Source organism: Carassius auratus, chromosome 15 (genome assembly GCF_003368295.1).
Source record: "Carassius auratus strain Wakin chromosome 15, ASM336829v1, whole genome shotgun sequence".
Lineage (NCBI taxonomy): Eukaryota > Metazoa > Chordata > Actinopteri > Cypriniformes > Cyprinidae > Carassius > Carassius auratus.
Window position 1 is genome coordinate 12,354,205 of NC_039257.1, and position 19,972 is coordinate 12,374,176.

Below are 19,972 nucleotides of genomic sequence, written 5' to 3' on the forward strand. Positions count from 1 at the left end.
GTTTAGTAAACAATCCTAATGAAATGAAGGAAGTTCACTCACATTTGATGACGTTTTCTATATCGGCTGGGTCCTGGAGGATCTTGGACAGGCCTTCCAGCAGCATGGAGGCTTTGTTGTAGCGATATGCGATGTCCTCTGTCTGCTGGAACATCTCGTCTAGTGCAGCCGACTGCACCTGTTCCACAAACACCACACCAATGTTAACCCCTCATTCAGTCACACAACACAGCTCAGGAGCATCCTTACTCACCATCTCTACAGCATGGTTATAAATGAGCTTCTCAGCTGTCACACTGTTGATCTCATCCACAAATCGCTGCTTGTCAGAGAAGAAGTGGTTGAGTTTGTCCGTGAGCCGGCGGCACAAGGAAATGCAGCTCTTGTAGCGCTCGTTCAAACTCTTCACCACTGAAATTCAGAGACAAGATGTGTTAGTAGCTACCTTCTTTACGTTTTTGACTCCAGTTGATATGTCTGGCATTTCTGCTGTAAAGACACAGCTGCTGTCTTTAAAACTTTATTTACTATTTAGATTTTTTTTTTCCTTATTTCATTATTTTAAGTACATTTTAATTCATTTTATTGCCTATGCCAACATTATAAATTATTAGGTTTTTTAAATGTTTAAATATTATTTACAGACAAAAAGTCATAATACATTAAAATAATCATAACATTTCATTACTACAGCAGTTTCAATAATTTACACATTTACACCAACTTTTCTATTCATTTGTAACTTGTTTTTAGATACTTTTTATTTATTTTTTATTTTTATACTTACAAATGTTAGACAGTTACATTTTCTACACAAAGTATTTTTGAGCTGAACTAGAAAAATGTATAATTATTTGAAAAATGCCCACAACATTTTTATTTTCATAACATTTCTGCAACTAGAAATCACTCTTTTAAAATACCCTCATATATATATATATATATATATATATATATATATATGTTTTCCTAGAACGTGAGAATCCTTGTCCTTAAAAATGACAGTTGCTTAAGGAATTAACTAAATAAAAAGTCTGTTTAAATATTATGTTTTGGCTTATTTATATTTGAGTTTTGTCTTTTTTAAATGGTTTAAAATAATTTATTTAACAATTTGAACTAAATAATTACATATCAAATTTAGTCAAACCAAAAATTATTCAGAGACCAGATATAATTTTTTATATTATTTTTACTAGCGGGTGCAGGACACTATAGTTCATTTATCCAAGTGAGGATAGCAAAATAAAGCAAACGGTCACATATTATACCCAAATATTCTTCATACAGTGGACTATCAGTAAAATGAATACAAGTAAAAAACTATTCAGACACTTTGACCTGACCATGTTTTAAGTGTTGTTTCCAGAGACTGAACAAATAAACTGTGATAATGTGAGGAATGAATACATTTTGGTTGGACTGTACACACAGCCGTCTAATGCAGCAGCTCACCTTGCTTGACGGCCATGGATGGATTGAGTTTGGCAGACTTGATCTGAGCTTTGGCCAGGTGCAGTGAGGAGGCCAGCAGCTGTGCGGCTTTCATGTACAACACCAGCTGCTCCACCTGCCTGTGTGAGACCATGACCAAAGCGTCACATACTGTAAGCTATGAACTCTCATTGTTCAAGATCACGTGTTTGTGTGCACTCTTCTTACCCCCACTCCTTACTGAGCTGACTGATCTGATCCACCACCACGCTGCCCTGGGGCGGGTAGAGAGAGGCGGCCGACGCACCCAGATCAGGTCCTCCGACCCGTAGAGAAGCGATCTCCAGCACACAGTCCGTAAAAGACAGCATCATCCGCAGGTGCATCAGTGTGTCTGTGTGCTCACGCTGCCAACCACAAACACACGCATGTTAGCGTTTCCCAAGAAAACCTACCTTTATACAGTGTTGGCCAAAATAATTAGAACACTAGTATTTTCACCAGCTAAAAAATGTCAAGTTTACATTTCCAAACACTCATTTTGTCATTAATTGTAATAATCCCGTGAGTCTGTCAACAGCCAGTGCTCCACACAGAGATCTGATCTCATCCAGTCTGTCGTTCCAGCTCTCTCACCTCCATCAGTGTCTCCTCTGGCAGTTCTGGAGCTTCGAAGGTGATGAATCCGTCCAAGCTGGGCGGGGAGGTGCCGTAAGGGACATAGCGCAGACTGCTGGGAGCCGCTTCCGCTCCTGGTGGAGAGGTGCCGATGGTCATGCCTGGGGGGGAGCCCATATACACCTTACCGCTGGTGGAGCAGAGCGAGCCTGCCGAACTGTTGGAGCCTACTGCAGACACACAGACACACACAATCAGCCACAGTCTTATGAATCAGTTAGCTTTAGATCTTGACCTTAATGCATCAGAATGGCTTTAAAACAGTGGCACAGGTACTAAACACATAATGCGGCAGCTGAAGCAGAGATGAATGGGGCAGGTTTATGAGACGAAGCCCCTCACCTGAGGTGGTGCGCGGGCGGGAGGTGAGATGGCTGCAGGTGGGAGGGGTGCTGCTTTTGGGGGGAGAGCCCACTGTGAACACAACGGTGCGGGGACTTGCCCCGCCTGCTGCCAAACCGCAAGGCCCTGCTGGGGCTGGGGAGCGATGCACACAGGGGTCACAAAACACGTACAAACGCCGGCAGCCAATCAGAACACTTCATGCAAGACGGAAGCTTTCAGGAGAAGCTCAAATGATGTCAGTGGGGTAAAATAATTTTGGTATGAAAAACTGAGCTTTACAAAAAGCTGTAGCAAAGGAAAGGGGGGAAAGGGGCTACCTGTGTCCATGGGTCTCTCTGTGTTGAGGCTGTCTGTGCTGCCCTGGTACGGCTGTCCTCCCAAAGTGATCCGCACCGGCTGCTCAGACAGTCTGCCAGCACTTACAGACCTGAGGAAATAAACAGCTTCAGCTTCTAACACAGGGGTCCGTTGATTGCACTTACATCTTGTCTAAATCTATTAAGTTATTTAAATATACATCATTTCTGGTTTGTGAGAAAGTCATAAATGTCAATGGTCTGATATTATAAATTATAATATATATATATATATATATATATATATATATATATATATATATATAGATATATACAAAATTCTTAAAAGAATTATTGAAAAGAGAATATTCAAGCTTAAAACGCTTTCTTAAAAAATGAATAATACATTTTGTTGAAATATAAATCTCTAAAAACAAACAAATCACTAAAACAGGAAACATGTACTGTATGTTCATTATTCATAAGCTATATAATACTTTCATAAACTCCTGTTCAAAAGTTTAAGGTGAATATTTTTTTGAAAGAAATCTCTTATTCTCAAAAACGGTGATTATTTAGTCAAAAATTAAACAATGCAAGTCAGGTAATTCTGCAAATGGAACAGCAGCTTACTAGATAAAGTAAGAAGGACTAGCTGATTTTGAGGCTGCTCTCGTCGGTAAACATGAGCACTGACTGCCCAGTTACCGCATGGAGCTCACGTCTCTGAAATCAGTGATGCACATTTTCACACTGACCTGCCAAAGGAAGTCTTGCTGGCCTCTGGTGCACACTGGCGGCTGCTGGGATATGCTGAGCAGTGATGTACACAGAGGTCACGCCCATCCATCAGTGTTTTAACTGGGATAGGGCTGTCGGACATACCCTGCTGAGAGGCCAGGGCCATGAGGTTGCACGAGGCTTGAGTTTTGGGGATTTTGAATGGAGCAGTTGCCTATATGAGAGGGAATTGTATTATTAATGGCAAAAGCTCTTGATCTCAGGCCTGAAACAGGCCTTTTCACCTGACAGCTCCTTAAGCTTACCTTAGTGGGTGAGCCGATGATGGTGGGCAGCGGTGACTTCGTTAACCAGTCAGATGTGCGAGGGGAGGAGCCAAGGTGCTTGGTGGGGGAGGTGCCTAGGTTGCCGGGGCGACCAAGCTGAGGGGAGTGGCTGGTGGGGTAGGCTGAGGCGGTGGGGTGAACTGGGTCAGACAGCTGCTTGTGTAGCTTCTGCTTGTTCTGGTAAATGTCAGTCAGTATGGGCACACTCTGAAGACGAGCCCCCAGCAATTGAGAGGACGGTGCAGGGGAACCTAAAACATAAAAAGGGTCCATTTAGTAAAAAAAAAAAAAAAAAATCTAATTCTCTTCACATTTCTATTCTCATAGTCAGACTAGATTTTAATAACATAGAGGCTAAGTTAATGCAACTGGCACCAGGTACCAAAAGTAGTCGACACAACAATGAAAATGTAAATGAAAATGTACCAAATTTAGTACTTCAGCCAATCTATGATGTATGTTTGTTTCGAAACAGATTTGGCGCAATTTAGCATTACATCTCTTGCTCACCAGTGGATCCTCTGCAGACAAACACAGCCTTTCACTTCACAAGATGTTCACTGATGCACTGAAGTTGTGTGGATTATTGTGTTTTTATCTGATGTTTGGACTGTCATTCTGACGGCACCCATTCACTGCATAGAATCCAGTGGTGAGCAAGTGATGTAATGCTACATTCTTAAAATCTGTTCCAATGAAGAAACAAACTCATCTACATCTTGGATGACCTGAGAGTAAGTAAACTATTTATTTAATAGATCTATAAATGGTTATCAAGGCATTGTAAAATGAATCCAAATGAATCAAGCTGTTTACACCAAGTATAGAGATACGAGGTATGATGAACAGATTTAATTAAAGGCTTTTACTTACATCTAAATAATGCTAAACACATACACAGAAGCTATGTTTGCGTCTTGAATATTAATCAAAATGTTATGGGTTTAGAATGACATGAGGGAGAGTAAATAATGACAATAATTTCATTTTGGGGTGAGCTATCCCTTTCACAGTAACACATTATTGATATGGCACTCCACATTCATGATCAGCCACTAGGTGGCACTGCAGTATGTAAATGAGACTCTGTAGCACACCGGCCCTCCAGGACCGAGTTTGGACAACCCTTGGTCTAAAACAACAGGGTCAACGAGTTTGTCTCCTGTTTAGACACGATCATTGAGTTCACAGGTTTGAAGGTTTGTGGGTTTGAAGAGGTTTTGCATGAAAGCTCCCAGGAACATGCATTGTTCCTGATCGCTTGTTGAGTTCTCAGCCATAACAAGCAGCTGTATCCATGGAAACCTAAATAACGCAGACACTGGCACCCACCAGGAGGAAGCGACTGTGGCTACCACTTGTGAGACTGTTAATGGTGCCACTTTGAAGAGGAAACAGTAGTGCTGTGTTTTTGTCATGAGAATTTCTCACATGTAAACTCACCGCCTGAGGAGCTGCGACTGCGTGCCTCGTGGCTCTGGGGATGTCCACAGCAGCAGTGGCCGAGCTGCTCAGGAATAGTGCCCACTGGGGAACAAATACAGAAACAGACACACACAAAACAGGCATGTCAGGACATGTCAGCCAGTTTCCCAATAAACTTAAAAAAGAATGAGAGCAGGAACTCTTACCCAGTGGAGAGGGGGAGTAGGGCCGGGAACTGCCCGTAGAGAGACGTCGCCCCACTGTTTGGACCGTATCTGCAGGGCTAGGTGACCCAGACACCATTTTAGGGAAGCCCATGGGGCTAGTGTTGGAGCGCCGCACTGTGCCTGACCTGTGACCATAAAAAACACTAAAAATCATTCTATAGTAGTATATGGACAACCTTACAATTCCCTCACTTTTCTTAACAGCAATTATGCATTCATCTGGTCTCTATGTCATTTTAGTGGATGTTCATTAACTGTGGTTTGACCACCACAAAGTGTCCCAATGCTTTTTAAAACTGCACGTCTTCCTTTAAAATAAGTGTCATTTAGCATGACTCAGTACTATTCAAAATGTGGGGGGTCAGTATGATTCATTTATTTATTTGAATTAATACTTTTATCCAGCAAGGATGCATTAAACTGATTGAAAAATTAAGATTGATATTGTTATAGAAGATTCGAGTTTCAAATAAATTCTATTCATCAAAGAATTCATTCAGTTTATCAAGGTTTCCACAAAAATATTTATCAGCACACCATTGTTTCTTGAGCATCAAATCTGCATATTAGAATAATTTCTGCTGAAAATTCAGCTTTGCCATTACTGGATTGTAATTATTATTATTTTTATTATATATATATATTAAAAAGAAAACAGTCATTCTAAATTCTAATGATATTTTACAACTTCCCAACCCAAGCTATTTATATAGTAAGGAAATTATATATATTTTTAATGTCCAGATGCTTTTTACACCACTGTATATGAAACACACAATGTGCAGAATATCCTCTGTCTGTACAGATCTTAGGAAAGGAGTTACTGGATTTTATTCGGCTAAAAGTGAGCTTCTCAATACTCCTGCCTTCCCAAACAAGCCATAAATAATCTTAAATGACACAAAAAATCACCTGTCAAAGCTTGATAAACTCAGAAATGTAAAATAGTTCAGTGGATGACACCTGGAAGGCAATCATGACTCATAAATCAGGTCTCAAGCAGTGCCAAGGGGTACTTCATCAGCCCGGTGAGGGTGAGATAATGTGAACCAGCTCAGCCCTGGGCACTCGTGATGAGCTTAAGCACTTTTTGAGACACAGGGCAGGTCAGAGTGAAGTAGGCCAAGCAGCTGCTGAGGTCTGGCGTGACTAATAAGGGACTGTGTAACAGTCTTAATCTCCAAAGTCTGCTAGACACCTGCCTGAAGACCCTAAACCCACCTGTTCCCAAAGACAATCCACTGAATCACTTAGCAAATTCTCCCCAAAGTGAAATGATCATACAAAACTGATGCAATCATGTCACTCATTGCATCTTTATGACTTGAACATGCAACTAAAAGCAGTTAGCAGAGTTATTGTTCCTGTTGTTGGATGTCTTACCTGGGAGAGCCATAAAGTGTTGTGGTTGGGCTGCTGGACAGGTTCTGTTTGATACGCTGGTAGTTTCGGACCTGTGTGGGCACAGGTATCGGAGTGGTCTCGCTTCGAGGTGATACCATTGGGGTCTGTCCGGAGTATGGCTGCGGTGGCCTGAGAAACCCAGAAAATAAGGTTGCAATCCAGTCTGAATGCTTTTCCAAACCCATTTATGCTATAAAAACCTTTAAGAAAGGTTGCGATCACTAAATGTAAAGTGAGAAAAGTGTCTAACTTCGTCAAATGAGGTAAGCAAAGCTGTTTCTGCTCAAAGGGCATGGCTGAACCACTTTGGGGTGGAGGTACAGTGTAAACACAAAGCCCTGACCAATCAGTAAAGGGGAGGGAGGAGAAATAGGCGGAGCTTTCAGGCAGTGGCACGTGCTGGGTCCGCCTACTTTCGCCAGTCTCAAACAAAGGAAAACAGCTCATTCTTATTCTATTGGGAACACAATGTTTTTTTTTTAGATGTGTCATGACTGGGTCATGTATGAGGGTGTGCGCACACCGTGTAAACTATGGTCTGATAAGAAGCAAGGAAGGAAAGTTTTGAGCTCCATACTCATGGATTATACAATGAGTGAAATAGGAGAGTGAGTGTGAGCTACACGTGAACAGTTAAGCAGGCATGGGACAGCAAAACAAACAGGACATAACCGACCAGACTAAAAGATTTTTCTGTATGATTTTCTTTTTTAAATCAATTAATACTTTACCGTCACTTTTGATCTCACTTTGAACTTATTGTATCCATGCTGAATTAAAGTCTTAATGTTGTTTTAAATGCACTGTATAATGTAAAATGTAATTTATAAAAGATTTCTATTTCAAATAAATGCTTTGTACTCTCTATTCATCAAACAGTCCTCCTAAAATGTATCATGGTTACCACAAAAATATTAAGCAGCACAACTGTTTCCAACAATGATCATAAGAACTGTTTCTTGAGTAGAAAATAGCTTTGTTAAATTGCACTTATATTTCACAATGATAAAAACAAAGAAAAAAGTAAAAAAGTTTTGTAAAATGCTTATAATTTAAAAACGTCTACTTTCATTTTTAGCATCGAGTCGAGTATGTTCAACCTTTTTGTCTTTAGTGTATATGTAGTGTGTAAAAAGAATAAATAGACAAGAGAGGAGACAGAGAAGGTGGAGTACGTCTATCTTGTACAAGAGAGGGAAACAGAAAAGCCACAGAGGAGAAGGAAGTGCACCGACTCTCACAAAAACAAAACCGCTTCTGTTTGACATGACTAACAGACAAAATATGCACAGCATACGAATGTCTTAACCATCACTGTCAGCTCTGGCTAAATTCATGTCAGATCTATTGCATAACGGCACCATCTAGTCACAAAACACCCAATGGACATTTAATTCAGCACCTCTGAACGAAAATAGAGGTCGGTTCACGAGTAAAGGGTGTGGAAACAGTTTTGGATCACATGCAGATGGGAAGAAATGACAGCAGGGTGTCTATTCTTAGGGCAGAAGCACAAACACAACCCGCATGTTTGCTCCCACAGGAATCATTCACCAGCCGTGTGATTCACCTCTCTGTGAGTGGAAGCCACTAAAAATATCTCCAATGACATCAAAAAACCAACGGATCAGTGTGCTAATCCATAATTCCATACTTCCATGAAGCAAACAGACAAAAAAGGATCTACTGTAGATGATTTACCCAGAGTTAATATTCCTGTCTGCATGTCGGACTCGACCGTGAACTGTGTATCTTTGGCCTGATAAATGTCAGTCTGCTAAAATCCTTGTCTAACATTTGCACAGGTTTGAGCTATTAAAGCATTATAATGTATCTTGAGTGGAGCAAGTGAGCGATGTCACACTCACCCTCCACACAGAAGGAATTCACTGGACGGCCTGCGGGCCACTGCACCCATTGAAGGGTCATCTGAAGATGAGAGAAAGAAAGACAGCCGTGAGAATTACATAAACACACAGTCTCACATACACCAACAAATCACAGCGTGTGAGAGCGTGAGCAGCGCTGGAAGGCTTTCGTAGAGCTGACTCAGCTGACGCCTCTCTATACACTAAAAAACACACACAAGCAGCTCCAGCAGCTGCTCAAATATAGTGTGTGTGTGTGTGTGTGTGTGTGTGTGTGTGTGTGTGTGTGTGTGTGTGAGAGATAGAGAGAGAGGAAAAACGGTACACAGCAAATATTCATTTTCTTGCTCTGTATTTTTCGTTTTGGTTTCCAGTAAAAATATCAGAATTTGCTTCTAAATGTAATATCTTACAAAACTATCAGAAGCTACATCATTTATATGGAGTTATATGTATGTTTCAATATTTTCTGCTTTTTATATATATTTTGTACAGTTATAAAGATATATATATATATATATTAGCCAGTGTAATAAGAGAAAAAAAATCTAGTTTTTTCCAGTAAAAATATCTAAACCTACTTACAATATCCATAACAACATTCTCCAAAATTGAGAACATGTATCTTGAAATACATATTTTTCAATTTTTATATTTTAATATATTTATAAAAAGGCTTAAATTAAGGCTTGCCTTAAAAAATACAATTAATTCAAGATTTATTCTCCATAACTGAATGATAATACTGAACCATTTTAAATACATTATACTTAATATTAAAATATGCATATTTTACAAAAATTGTGTAAGATATTAAGGCTTGTTCTCGGAGTTAAATTAAATGTGTTTGCTTTGTTTTCAGCACAAACCTCAAACTTATCTAGATTTAGGATTAAAATTATTGTTATTTTTTTTTATAAACCTTACCCACATGGAGTAAAACTGAAGCATATTATTTTGCTTATGAAAGGAAAATAAAATGTGTGAATCATAAAAAAAAATGTTAGTTACATGATCTTACATTAATGGTCAAATAGAGTAAAAAAAAACGTAGATTATAAAATAAATGTATCTTGTTTTAATATTTTAACTGGAAAAAAGTTAAAAGTTAAAAGTTAAAAAAGTCTGTCTAGGCGCGTGGTATGTGTTCGGTGACATCATGTGACTCACAGGACTGTTCTCCAGAGAGATGGGGCACCAGCACAAAGTCGTCAGTGTCGCAGGAGGAGTTCTTGCTGCTGGTGCTGCCGCCCGACTCTTTGGACAGCTGCAGATAGTTGGGAGGACCGAGAGGTGGAGAGGACAACACGTCCTCGGGGAGAGTCTGCATGTCTGGCAGGGACTGCAACACAAACGTGGAGGTAAACCCTGGATTACCTTTAGCTGAGTCAGTACCATTACCCTTCTGAATGCCATAATCATCTCACACAACACCTCTGCTCACGCCTGTGGCATTGTGACAGTGGATCCAGCATTGACAAAGTTAGGGGCTCACCGGTGGAGAGACGTAACGACAGGAAGGAGAACTGCCACACGTGCTGTCTGTGACCAAGCCCGAACACGTAGGCACTTGCACAGGGCATGCTGGGTAAAACAAAAGCTGTCTTAGTGTCTAGCCACACCTTACTCATCAACTTCGCTCATCAAATGCTCCCTTACTCACATTTTTTAATAGTTGATGTCGGTTCCAAGAAAGGATGACTGAAAAAAGTGTCTGCAGACAGAAGAGTATACAATAAGAAAGAGGGAACAACAAGGTGTTAAAACAACAGAAATACACTGACCAAAATCTATTCGGTCTTTCTGGTTCCTCTGGAGCAGCCCCAGCAGAAGATCTTGCAGTTGAGGAGACGTCTCTCTCGGGATGCTGTGAACAAAGCATTAGTTCTTTAGTAAATAGCAACCAGAGACTGGCCATGTGGAGATTACTGGCTTAATAAAAATATTAGAAAGAATAATTAAAAGTGTTGAGTTAATTTTGAGCACATAATACTTAAATTAAGTGTTCTTTTCATTTAAGTTATTTTGTGTATGCACGGTACTGAATTAGGTTGCATTTCTTTGATCAAATACATTCAAAGCAAAGTGAAATGTTATTACAACTTTAAAGAACTGTTTTCTATATGAATATATTTCAAAATGTAAATTGTTAGGCAGAGCTGAAATTTTACTCTAATTTTTACATGTTACTCCAGTGTTTAGTATCACACGATCCTTCAGAAATCAATATATTATGCAGATTTGCTGCTCAATAAATATTTCTTAATATTATCAGTATTGAAATCCTTGTGCTACTTACTATTTTTCTGTAAACTGTGAAATATTATGTCAGGAGTCTTGAATGAAAAGAACACCAATATTTGGAATAAAAAAATCTTTTGCAGTCTTTACTGATTTTTTCAATCCATTTAATGCATCCTCAATAAAGAAAAGTATTATTTTATGTTTTCCAAACTTTTTAACAGTAGAGTATATACGTATCAGCATTGTATTGTTCATTACTATTATTTAGGTATCAGTATCTGAAACAACTGTGGTTTTACTTTAAAACATTTAGCATTATGACACATAATACCACAAAAGAAAAACTAAAATGAGTCAGTGCTCTTACTTTGGCAACAAGGTTTTGTTCTTCTCATAGAACATCCTCAAGTCCTGTGGACTGTTAGCCTGGTCACATAAACACATTAAACACCATTTAAAATCACCATCAAAATAACACTTACTTAGTATTCAGAATATATTACTTTAACTTCAGCGTCACGAAACTAACCTGGAAAGGCGGCTTTCCCACGAGGCATTGATAAATGACAGTCCCGATGCTCCACAGGTCAGCTTTGGCATCATAGTTCTGGGACATGATCACTTCTGGAGCCTGTGTGAAGAGGTGACAGATTATAAGAATATGATGCTGCCAATGTCTCACGCATCTGCTATAGTTCACAATTCTGAGACAGTGAGACAGAATTCAGCTTGTGGCTACTGACCATGTACATTGGGGATCCACATAATGTGGCAGCCATCATGTTGCTCTGGAGATATCTTGCAAAACCAAAGTCAGCTGTAAAACAAAGAGAGCGCCGGTGTTATTAATAGCAACACGCTGCTGTCTGAGAGTCACGACGTCTAACTTCTGCACAGACTGGGGCAATGGAAACAAAGAACCGGCTGTGTGAACGATCAGAGGGCGGAAACTGTATTACATAGACTGTTAGATATGAAAGATTAGGTACATGCACAGTGGACTCCAAACCTCCTGAGACATTCATTTCCAGTTTTAAGTTTCCAGATTTGTAATGTGGTTTTAGACTTCTCAATTTTACATTAGATGTACAGCACATAATGTTAGCAGTAAATCTGTGGGTAGAGTGTTACCAATCTTGATGCGTATGCCGTTGAGGCTGGACTTCTTGCGGCCCGTGTAGGACAGCAGGATGTTCTGAGGTTTGAGGTCTCTGTGGATGATCCCCTTGCTGTTGAGGATGCGCATGGCTGCTGCAATCTGCTGTAGAAAGACCCTCAGCGTGTCCTCTCGCAAAGTGCCCTTGGCTGAAAGAGCAAAGACATCGTACTGCTGAGTAACATTGCTATAAAATCCATTAAGACATTCTATAAAAGCCTAATTTAGCCAGATAGGGTATCTGCAATCACAATGCTTCTAAACAGAACATTTCCTGAAAATCAATGGGCTCCATGTGTCAAGAAACCGCAGATTCACTAGCTTTAAAGAGAAAACTTTTTTTTAAACTAAGTTTGTTTGGCAAGTTTTCTCTGAGGAATGCAGTGATTTCAGTAGAAATCCACATGATTGGAAATTTTGGGTGAGGGTGAAAGATTCCCCGATGTAGTTTCTGATATCGTCACGCAAGTTGGTCACAAATTTGCTGTGATGGCCAACAGAAAGCAGCTTGGTTTGAAAGTGACTTCTGTGCGAGCTCTACTTCACACCACTAGGTTACTGTATAGGCAATGGATCTTTATTGCTGAAATGGCTAAAACTTTGCTAAAGTGACCACACCTTTAAAGGGATAACACAGACGTTTCATTATAGCCAGTGAGTCATTTATACTAAGTAAGCATAACTTGAAATGTAGACTGACTATTTAAAAGTCATTAATATCCATGATTTTTCACCACACCCAGCCCTAGCCATTAGTGCCTGCCAACATTTTCACAAAATGTATACATTTAATATTTAATGTATTGAAATTAATAACATCATATTTACATTTATAACTGTAAAGTTATTTTTAAAATGTAAATTCTTAAACTGTATTCTGATATTTATTTTATATAAATACATACACATTTTCCACACCCAAATTAAAATTTTCATTAAATGTTAATGGGATAGTTCACCCAAAAATGAAAATTCAAAAATGAAAAATGACACCCACATGTCGTTCTAAACCTGTAAAGACCTTCGGAACACAAATGAAGAGATTTCTAATGAAATCCGAGAGCTTTCTGACCCTCTGCTGTCCACTGATGTCACATGGACTATTTAAACAATGTCTTTACTACCTTTCTGGACCTTGAACGTCTACAGACAGTCAGAGAGTTCCTGGAGTTCATCTTAACTTGTGTTTCAGTGGGTTTCAGTAATTAATGACAGAATTTTAATTTTTGGGTGAACTTTCCCTTTAAGTTTCCTTTACAAAGAAACAAAGAAAATACACAATAAAACCTATAAATGACACAGTAGTTATAAACACATAGAAACTACTACTATTAATATTAATAACTAATAATAATTAGAAAAATGGCATACACGTCAAAACATTACTTATTAGATTACCCATTCTAACTGATAGATAAAAAGTTGACAAGCAGAATTCCAAATGTTTTAAGTTTCCAATGCACAAAAATGAAGACACGGTTACAATGCTGGCCAAAAGGTTATCCTAATTGCTGAGCACTTTTAGGGCGAGTATTAATATCATAATTCGTTTTTTAGAATGGATTCGTTTTTTAAGAATGTCCACAACACTCAAGAGCATCACAGTCATGTTCTCTCAGCCCCTGATTGGAATAAATGTTCAAATCAGAAGCTGCTCAGGGGTTTTACATGTAGGGATGTCGCTCCAGATCCCCTGTTAGAGCAAAACTGGTGTAATCCACTGAGCTGTTAAGAGGATTCCCTCCACCCAATCTGCTCTATAAACAAAGCAATTATGATCACAATGAACCTCGTACGGATCCCAAAACAGTGTTTGACGTAGTGGTGAGGTTGTATAACTAAAGAACGGTTGCATAATTATACAGGGGGGAGAAGTGTGAGAGGCCGAGACCTGCTGTACTGTGACATCTGTCATGGTTAAACAAAGATAACACTCCATCTGAACATAACAAGGGGTAACAGTCCAGCCAACATTACACGCGCTAAGTAAATGGCACCTGAGTCATCTCTATTATGCCCTGTGCGTAACACATTCAGTGAAAACATGGTTTATAGACCAATAAGATTCCTTTGGCAGAACAAAGACTGTTCATGAACACTCAGACTTCACAGTTTATTCACAACAGGTATGTGGGCAAAGCTTTAAATGATAATAGAGGCAGTAGTGGCTCTCTGAGGGTGTTGGAGGTAAGTGTGTTTTAAGATTGAACCCTGGAGGCAAACACTTCAGCTCTGACTCTCATTTCCCCATTTCATGTGCAAAGAAACCTATTTATAGGTGGGCTTTTCTAAAATGTGTTGCAATGCTTTTTTTTTTTATTTGACACTCCTGACCAAATGATCACAAGCTGCTTACCTTGCAAATAGTCTGCCAGGTCTCCTCCATTGCAGTACTTGAAGAGGAATCAAACAGAGAAAAATAAAACTCAACTTTAAAATCAATACATTTTATTTTATAGGAGTAATCAAAAAGAGCCATTTTTAACTCTTAAATATTTCCGAACAGATAACAGAAATAAAAGGTCTCTAGAAATACCTATAACAGTATTATTTATTTTCAGTTTTCATTTGAATTTTAAATAAAGAAATATGTTCCTTGACTTGGACACGTGTGCATGCCATCCACAAAGAGCAAATTGCATCAGTGTGTACCAATTGTGAGTGGCTCTGGTGTTGAGGACTTTGAGTGTTTCAGAAGCAGATCTGTTTGCACAAACACCCTCCTCATGTCACACACACAGGTGCCAATAAACAATACTCAGAAAGCCAGCAGGTTACATTATCATAAGGTACATCAGAAGTGTTGAACTGATATTACACACTAAAGATAGTTGATGTTAAAGCTCTAGAAATTGTTTTTGAGAGCAGCTTTCCCTGAATGGATATTTTTAGTTTGGCCTCTTCATGTGTTTGTTTCTCCTTCAGAGACTGCAGTGTTGGGCAATACTAGAAAGCATAGCCATGAAAGATTAGGCGCCTTCTGACAAAAACAAGAGCATGTGGAAATGAGAAGCAAGACAGAGGAGAGAAAGTGGGGTGAATACATGCTTTATGCTCACCTCCATAACCAGGAATACAGAACTTGGGGTTTCCTAAAAAGAAAAAAGACAAGAAACATAATTTTCTCAGAAACAGCACATAACAGCAAACATATGGCACTGATTTGTTTGCACACAGGTTCATATCTTCCAGCAAGCAGGTGGTTGTGGAAATCCAGGCACGTGCGTAAGTGAAAACGACTCGTGTTTCAAATCCTGGCATGCAAACCTCATGTTGTTGAAACCGATTAGATACACTAGCCTCATAACAGCTATTAGGGCTGCTGTGTCAATACTTAAGGAATTCAATTCTGAATGCTGGCCCAATACAAAACACAAGACCCCTGGTTTTTTCTAGGACGTGGGGTGTTACAATAAACAAGACAAGCCACCAATCTACAGAGCTTCCTCCATAATTCCCATCTCAAAATTGTATAATTCATGGTAACTTCTAGTGAATTGATGTTGGCAGCCCATTAATGCAGTTGTGATGGACTGGGCCATTAACAAAGAAAGCGCGGCCATTTTATGTGCTGCTCATAAGTGCTCGTCTGTGGAGAGTGTGTGTGGGGAGAGCTTGTCATAGCGGTATACAATCACATTACCTCTCGTTCCTCCTCACTGTATCTCATTACCTCACCCATTCAAGATGACTGAATACTTAAAATCCCTGCTACTCCTTATGAAGTTTTAAAAAATGACAGGGTCCTCAAAGTCAACATTAAATCATAATTGACTCCATTTAGTTAAGGGATGTACAATTATTGTGAACAATTCATTGGTGCATGTATGGGGTGTGAAATATATTTGTACCATATTGATTAATGGTCAATGTTGCTAATTTTTAATAGTTTTGTACTAATTTCTCTTGTGTTACCTCTGCCATCATGATGCTATTAAAGTTATTCCTTAATAACTAGCAATACACTGACATTTCGCAAACCAAAAATTTTCAGCCAAAACAGCAAAACAAAAAATATAGATTTTTGCCAAAAAAATTTTTGAAGAGCCAAAATTATTGACATTAAATCAACACTACTGCAATAACAAATTAGTTTCTATTTTCTACACACAACATAGATGAGATACAACCATGACCAAAAATTATGTTAGAAGAACAATAAAGAATTTTTTTTATATGCAATATCGAGATGCGGCTCATTTTACTATGTTTTTACTGATTTAAAATCAAAAATCAAAAGAGAACGTGGCACACTGAACAACATACCAAGTTCAGTTGGCCAAAAAACGTTTTGGTTTTGTTTAAATTAAAACTTTTTTTTTTTTGGTTTCAGTGTTTGGTAAAAATTCATGCTGGTGGATTCCTATTACTAATAATTTAACAACACAGCTAAACGTAATCTTACAGAGCCCGCACATGACATGCAAGAAAAAATAGTAGGCTAAATCGTAATGCATGATTTACTAATTCGTTCCCTCAATGTACTAAAACGTGCACACAATTACTATTGCGTTCCCTCGATTTATAAATTGTGCGCCCAATTTACTAATTCGTTCCCTCGATTTTATTAATCATTTAACAAATCGAGTGAACGCAATAGCAAATCGAGGGAACGCAATAGTAATTGTCTGCACAGTTTAGTACATTGAGAGGGAGGGAATTAGTAAATCGTGCACACAATTTATTTATTTTTTCTTGCATGTCATATAAGGGGCTCCATATAATCTTGTACCTGTAGCATTTAAAATGATTGATTTTTGTTTTAGTGTTTAATTTTGATTTAGACACAATATGTTATACATTTTGAAGACTTTTAATATCTGCTAAGCAAAAATCATTATTGGCTTATCAGTATCAACCACAATTTTAATATTAGTACATTTCTAATAAAAAAAAAAAAGTTTGTCTACGTAAAATTGAATTAAAATGTACAAGCAGCTCATGGGAGGAGAGGCTGATAAACTCGAGGACATCATCAATGCTGCCATCTCAGTCATTTCTTGAACTTGACCTCTTCATCTGTGACTTCATCTGAAGTCAAATGGCCCTGAGCATGATATGCACAAGCAAACACACGGGTGACTTGATGAGAGGTGCAAAAGAAGCCGTTGACCAATGTGGGCAGGAAAAGACAAACAAATAGCTCTGGGTCCAGATTGAACCACATGTCCAAACACACAAGTGCCGCCCTGATCTCCTCCTGCCAATATTTTCCTTACTTTTGGCAAGAGATGCGATTCCACTTTGGCTCTTGCATAACAATATGCATTATGATTTAAGAGCAGTGGTAATGTAATTAAAATTTATCATGTAAACAAGGATATAAAAAATAGGTCAGACAGTTACCAAACACTGGACAAAACCATCATTTTGAAACTTTCAGAGCTTCAGAAGAACAATGTGCTGCTACTTCTGCGAGGCATATAGCATTAGTTACTTTGTGTAATAAGTCAATAACAGCAATTTTGACAACAGACTTGCATTGCATCAGAATTCCAACAACCATAATAATCAGCTTAAACATCAAAAAATAAAAAATAAATAATAATAATAATAATAACAATAATTTTGGATGAAATAGTTTTCAAAAGCCCAAACTGTTGACTGAAAGTTGTAAGCTAAATCAGGTAAACATGACACCAAGAAACATGACACACTTTACCCCTGACCAAAAATTATGCTAAAGTAGCAATTTGTAAAATATGTTCATCTGAAATATCAAAAGGCATCTCAATGCCTTAGAACTTTATTGTCACTGGTTTAATTTATCACCTGTGAACAAGACATTATAAAGAGCATAATGAGTTCAAACACCCAATTTAATAACCAGAACCTCATTTTCAGTTTTTACCCACATGAAAATGTTAAATCTTCAGTTAGATGTTTTGCATGCAAAAAAAAAAAAAAAAAAAAAAAAAAAAAAATTATCATATCTCCACAGCTAACACAAGCTGAAAATACAGGCACGATATGAAGTCAAAAAGCCGCACCGTCCAGCCAGGCTGTGAGAGTATTGCATCATAACTAGACGTGCTGGGTTACATAGATGGAAAGCAGCCAAAGCATGGCTTTAAATTATGAATGTTTGAGAAACACCACATGTGTGACCAACTGCGAGAGATGGATGTTCTTCTTAGAAACCGGTTTCTAGTTATCTACATGATGAGGGAACAGAACATTCTAGGGTTGTAATGAATACTTGAGGTGTTGTGAGCCTATATAGGCTACACAGACTGTCCTTTTAGACGAGAATGTTTCTAAAGCAATGTCTCTGGAGCTCTGAGTGACACACCAGAGGATGTTTATCAGCAGAAACAGCTAGTGAAGAACATCAGCACATCATATTGCTAGTGGCAAGGCCATGAACCTCACAGTATTAAGAGATAAAGACAAATAAACATGTTTACTTGGGTCTACAACCCACGAAGGGCTGGTAAATAAACAAACAACCTACACTTGGTGACATGTTGGTGGAAATGAGGGCGGACATTTAGAGAGCACTATTACACTAAAAGTTGAAAGAATGGATTCATTTCTAAATGGCAAAGAGCATTATACTACATTGTGAACACAACTTAGGCTTTTAGCTGAACAGCTTTTAGTTCCTGCAGGCAGCTCTCGAGGAAAACATTAACAGGTTCCAGATGTTTTCAGGCTGTATTTCTTTCTTTTCTTGCAAACAACACTCACTGCTCAATGTCTTCATTTGCATTCATCCCTCCCCTTCTTCTCAGAAAACTGAAGACAACAAGTCAATCCGTCCTCCACTGGGACACACTGTTCTCTAACAGGAAGTTCAACTTTTGTTTTGACATATGATTGTCTTAATCACATGTGACTCATAAACAACTCTGACTCCTCCTACCCTGCCTCAAAGCCCCGCCCACTCCTAATTCGCATGTTTCCAAGTAGCCGGAATTATTCCATTCCTTTGATCTCCTTACAAATTTCCCTTTCCTTACAAATGTACATGTTCTCTGCATATCTGAACAAAACTTCTCTGTTTCTTCAAAGGATAGTTTGAAGAATGTTTCAACTGATTTTTTTCATACAATGAAAATCAGTGGTGTCCGAAACAACAAACAACCTACTGATTTACACACCACTGACATAAATACATGCATCAATCAATCAATCAATCAATCAATCTGAATTTTGTGTTCCACATAAAATATAACAATATGTAGACTTGGAATGAAGAAAAAAAAAACATTATCGATTTTATTAAATACATTTCCATTTAAAATGCGCTATGCTTCTAGGCTGTAGAATTTTCTATACATCAATATAACTATAAAATAATAAGTGAATAATAAAATAATAAGTAAATAATAAAATAATAACAATAATAATTGTTTATGTTATTATATTATTATTATTATTATTATATAGTCATATTGATACTGAATCAAAACAAATTTAGCCTAATTGTGTGGCCCTATATGCACATCAAACCTGGAGCGTTACTATTAAATAAATAAGAAATATTACTATGTAAAAATAAATTAATTAAAAAAAAGTTACGTTCGTTTTTTTTTTTTAATTGTAGCCTTTGCGATTTTATGATCACACTAAAACATATTGCATTTTTGGTTTTATTTTGACTAACTGTGCAACTCTAATGCTGTGTTCACACCAATGCGAATACAGCGTCTGGCGCGAATTATTTCAATGTTAAGTCAATGCAAAGGCACGTTTACGCGCGTCTGGAGGTCTCGTGGCACGAATGAGGCGTTTAGTACGGCGCGGAAGACGCGAATTCGCCTCATTCGTGCGTCTAGTTCGCTCGAATGGCGCGAATTGACGCGCGAATTGAATTGACGCAGCA

At 38.3% G+C, this 19,972-nt stretch overlaps 1 protein-coding gene across 3 annotated transcripts in view; it reads right to left on the reverse strand.

Moving 5' to 3' along the window:
• LOC113115130 (serine/threonine-protein kinase ULK2-like) overlaps positions 1 to 19,972 on the reverse strand; it is a 29,060-nt gene that overhangs the window by 1,869 nt on the left and 7,219 nt on the right. Inside the window, exons 4-26 of one of the 3 annotated variants that reach the window (XM_026282430.1) lie at positions 15,204 to 15,236; positions 14,501 to 14,537; positions 12,120 to 12,293; positions 11,732 to 11,805; positions 11,518 to 11,619; positions 11,356 to 11,414; positions 10,529 to 10,611; positions 10,408 to 10,458; positions 10,240 to 10,328; positions 9,915 to 10,086; positions 8,745 to 8,805; positions 6,856 to 7,005; positions 5,452 to 5,597; positions 5,264 to 5,347; positions 3,800 to 4,071; positions 3,512 to 3,708; positions 2,775 to 2,884; positions 2,455 to 2,589; positions 2,071 to 2,282; positions 1,663 to 1,841; positions 1,456 to 1,574; positions 254 to 411; positions 43 to 178 (exon numbers count right to left, since the gene is read on the reverse strand). In XM_026282430.1, coding sequence (XP_026138215.1) covers positions 43 to 178; positions 254 to 411; positions 1,456 to 1,574; positions 1,663 to 1,841; positions 2,071 to 2,282; positions 2,455 to 2,589; positions 2,775 to 2,884; positions 3,512 to 3,708; positions 3,800 to 4,071; positions 5,264 to 5,347; positions 5,452 to 5,597; positions 6,856 to 7,005; positions 8,745 to 8,805; positions 9,915 to 10,086; positions 10,240 to 10,328; positions 10,408 to 10,458; positions 10,529 to 10,611; positions 11,356 to 11,414; positions 11,518 to 11,619; positions 11,732 to 11,805; positions 12,120 to 12,293; positions 14,501 to 14,537; positions 15,204 to 15,236 — 2,833 coding nt within the window. The remainder of the gene's footprint in view (positions 1 to 42; positions 179 to 253; positions 412 to 1,455; positions 1,575 to 1,662; positions 1,842 to 2,070; positions 2,283 to 2,454; positions 2,590 to 2,774; positions 2,885 to 3,511; positions 3,709 to 3,799; positions 4,072 to 5,263; positions 5,348 to 5,451; positions 5,598 to 6,855; positions 7,006 to 8,744; positions 8,806 to 9,914; positions 10,087 to 10,239; positions 10,329 to 10,407; positions 10,459 to 10,528; positions 10,612 to 11,355; positions 11,415 to 11,517; positions 11,620 to 11,731; positions 11,806 to 12,119; positions 12,294 to 14,500; positions 14,538 to 15,203; positions 15,237 to 19,972) is intronic. The other 2 variants (XM_026282431.1, XM_026282432.1) reach the window with 2 other exon arrangements.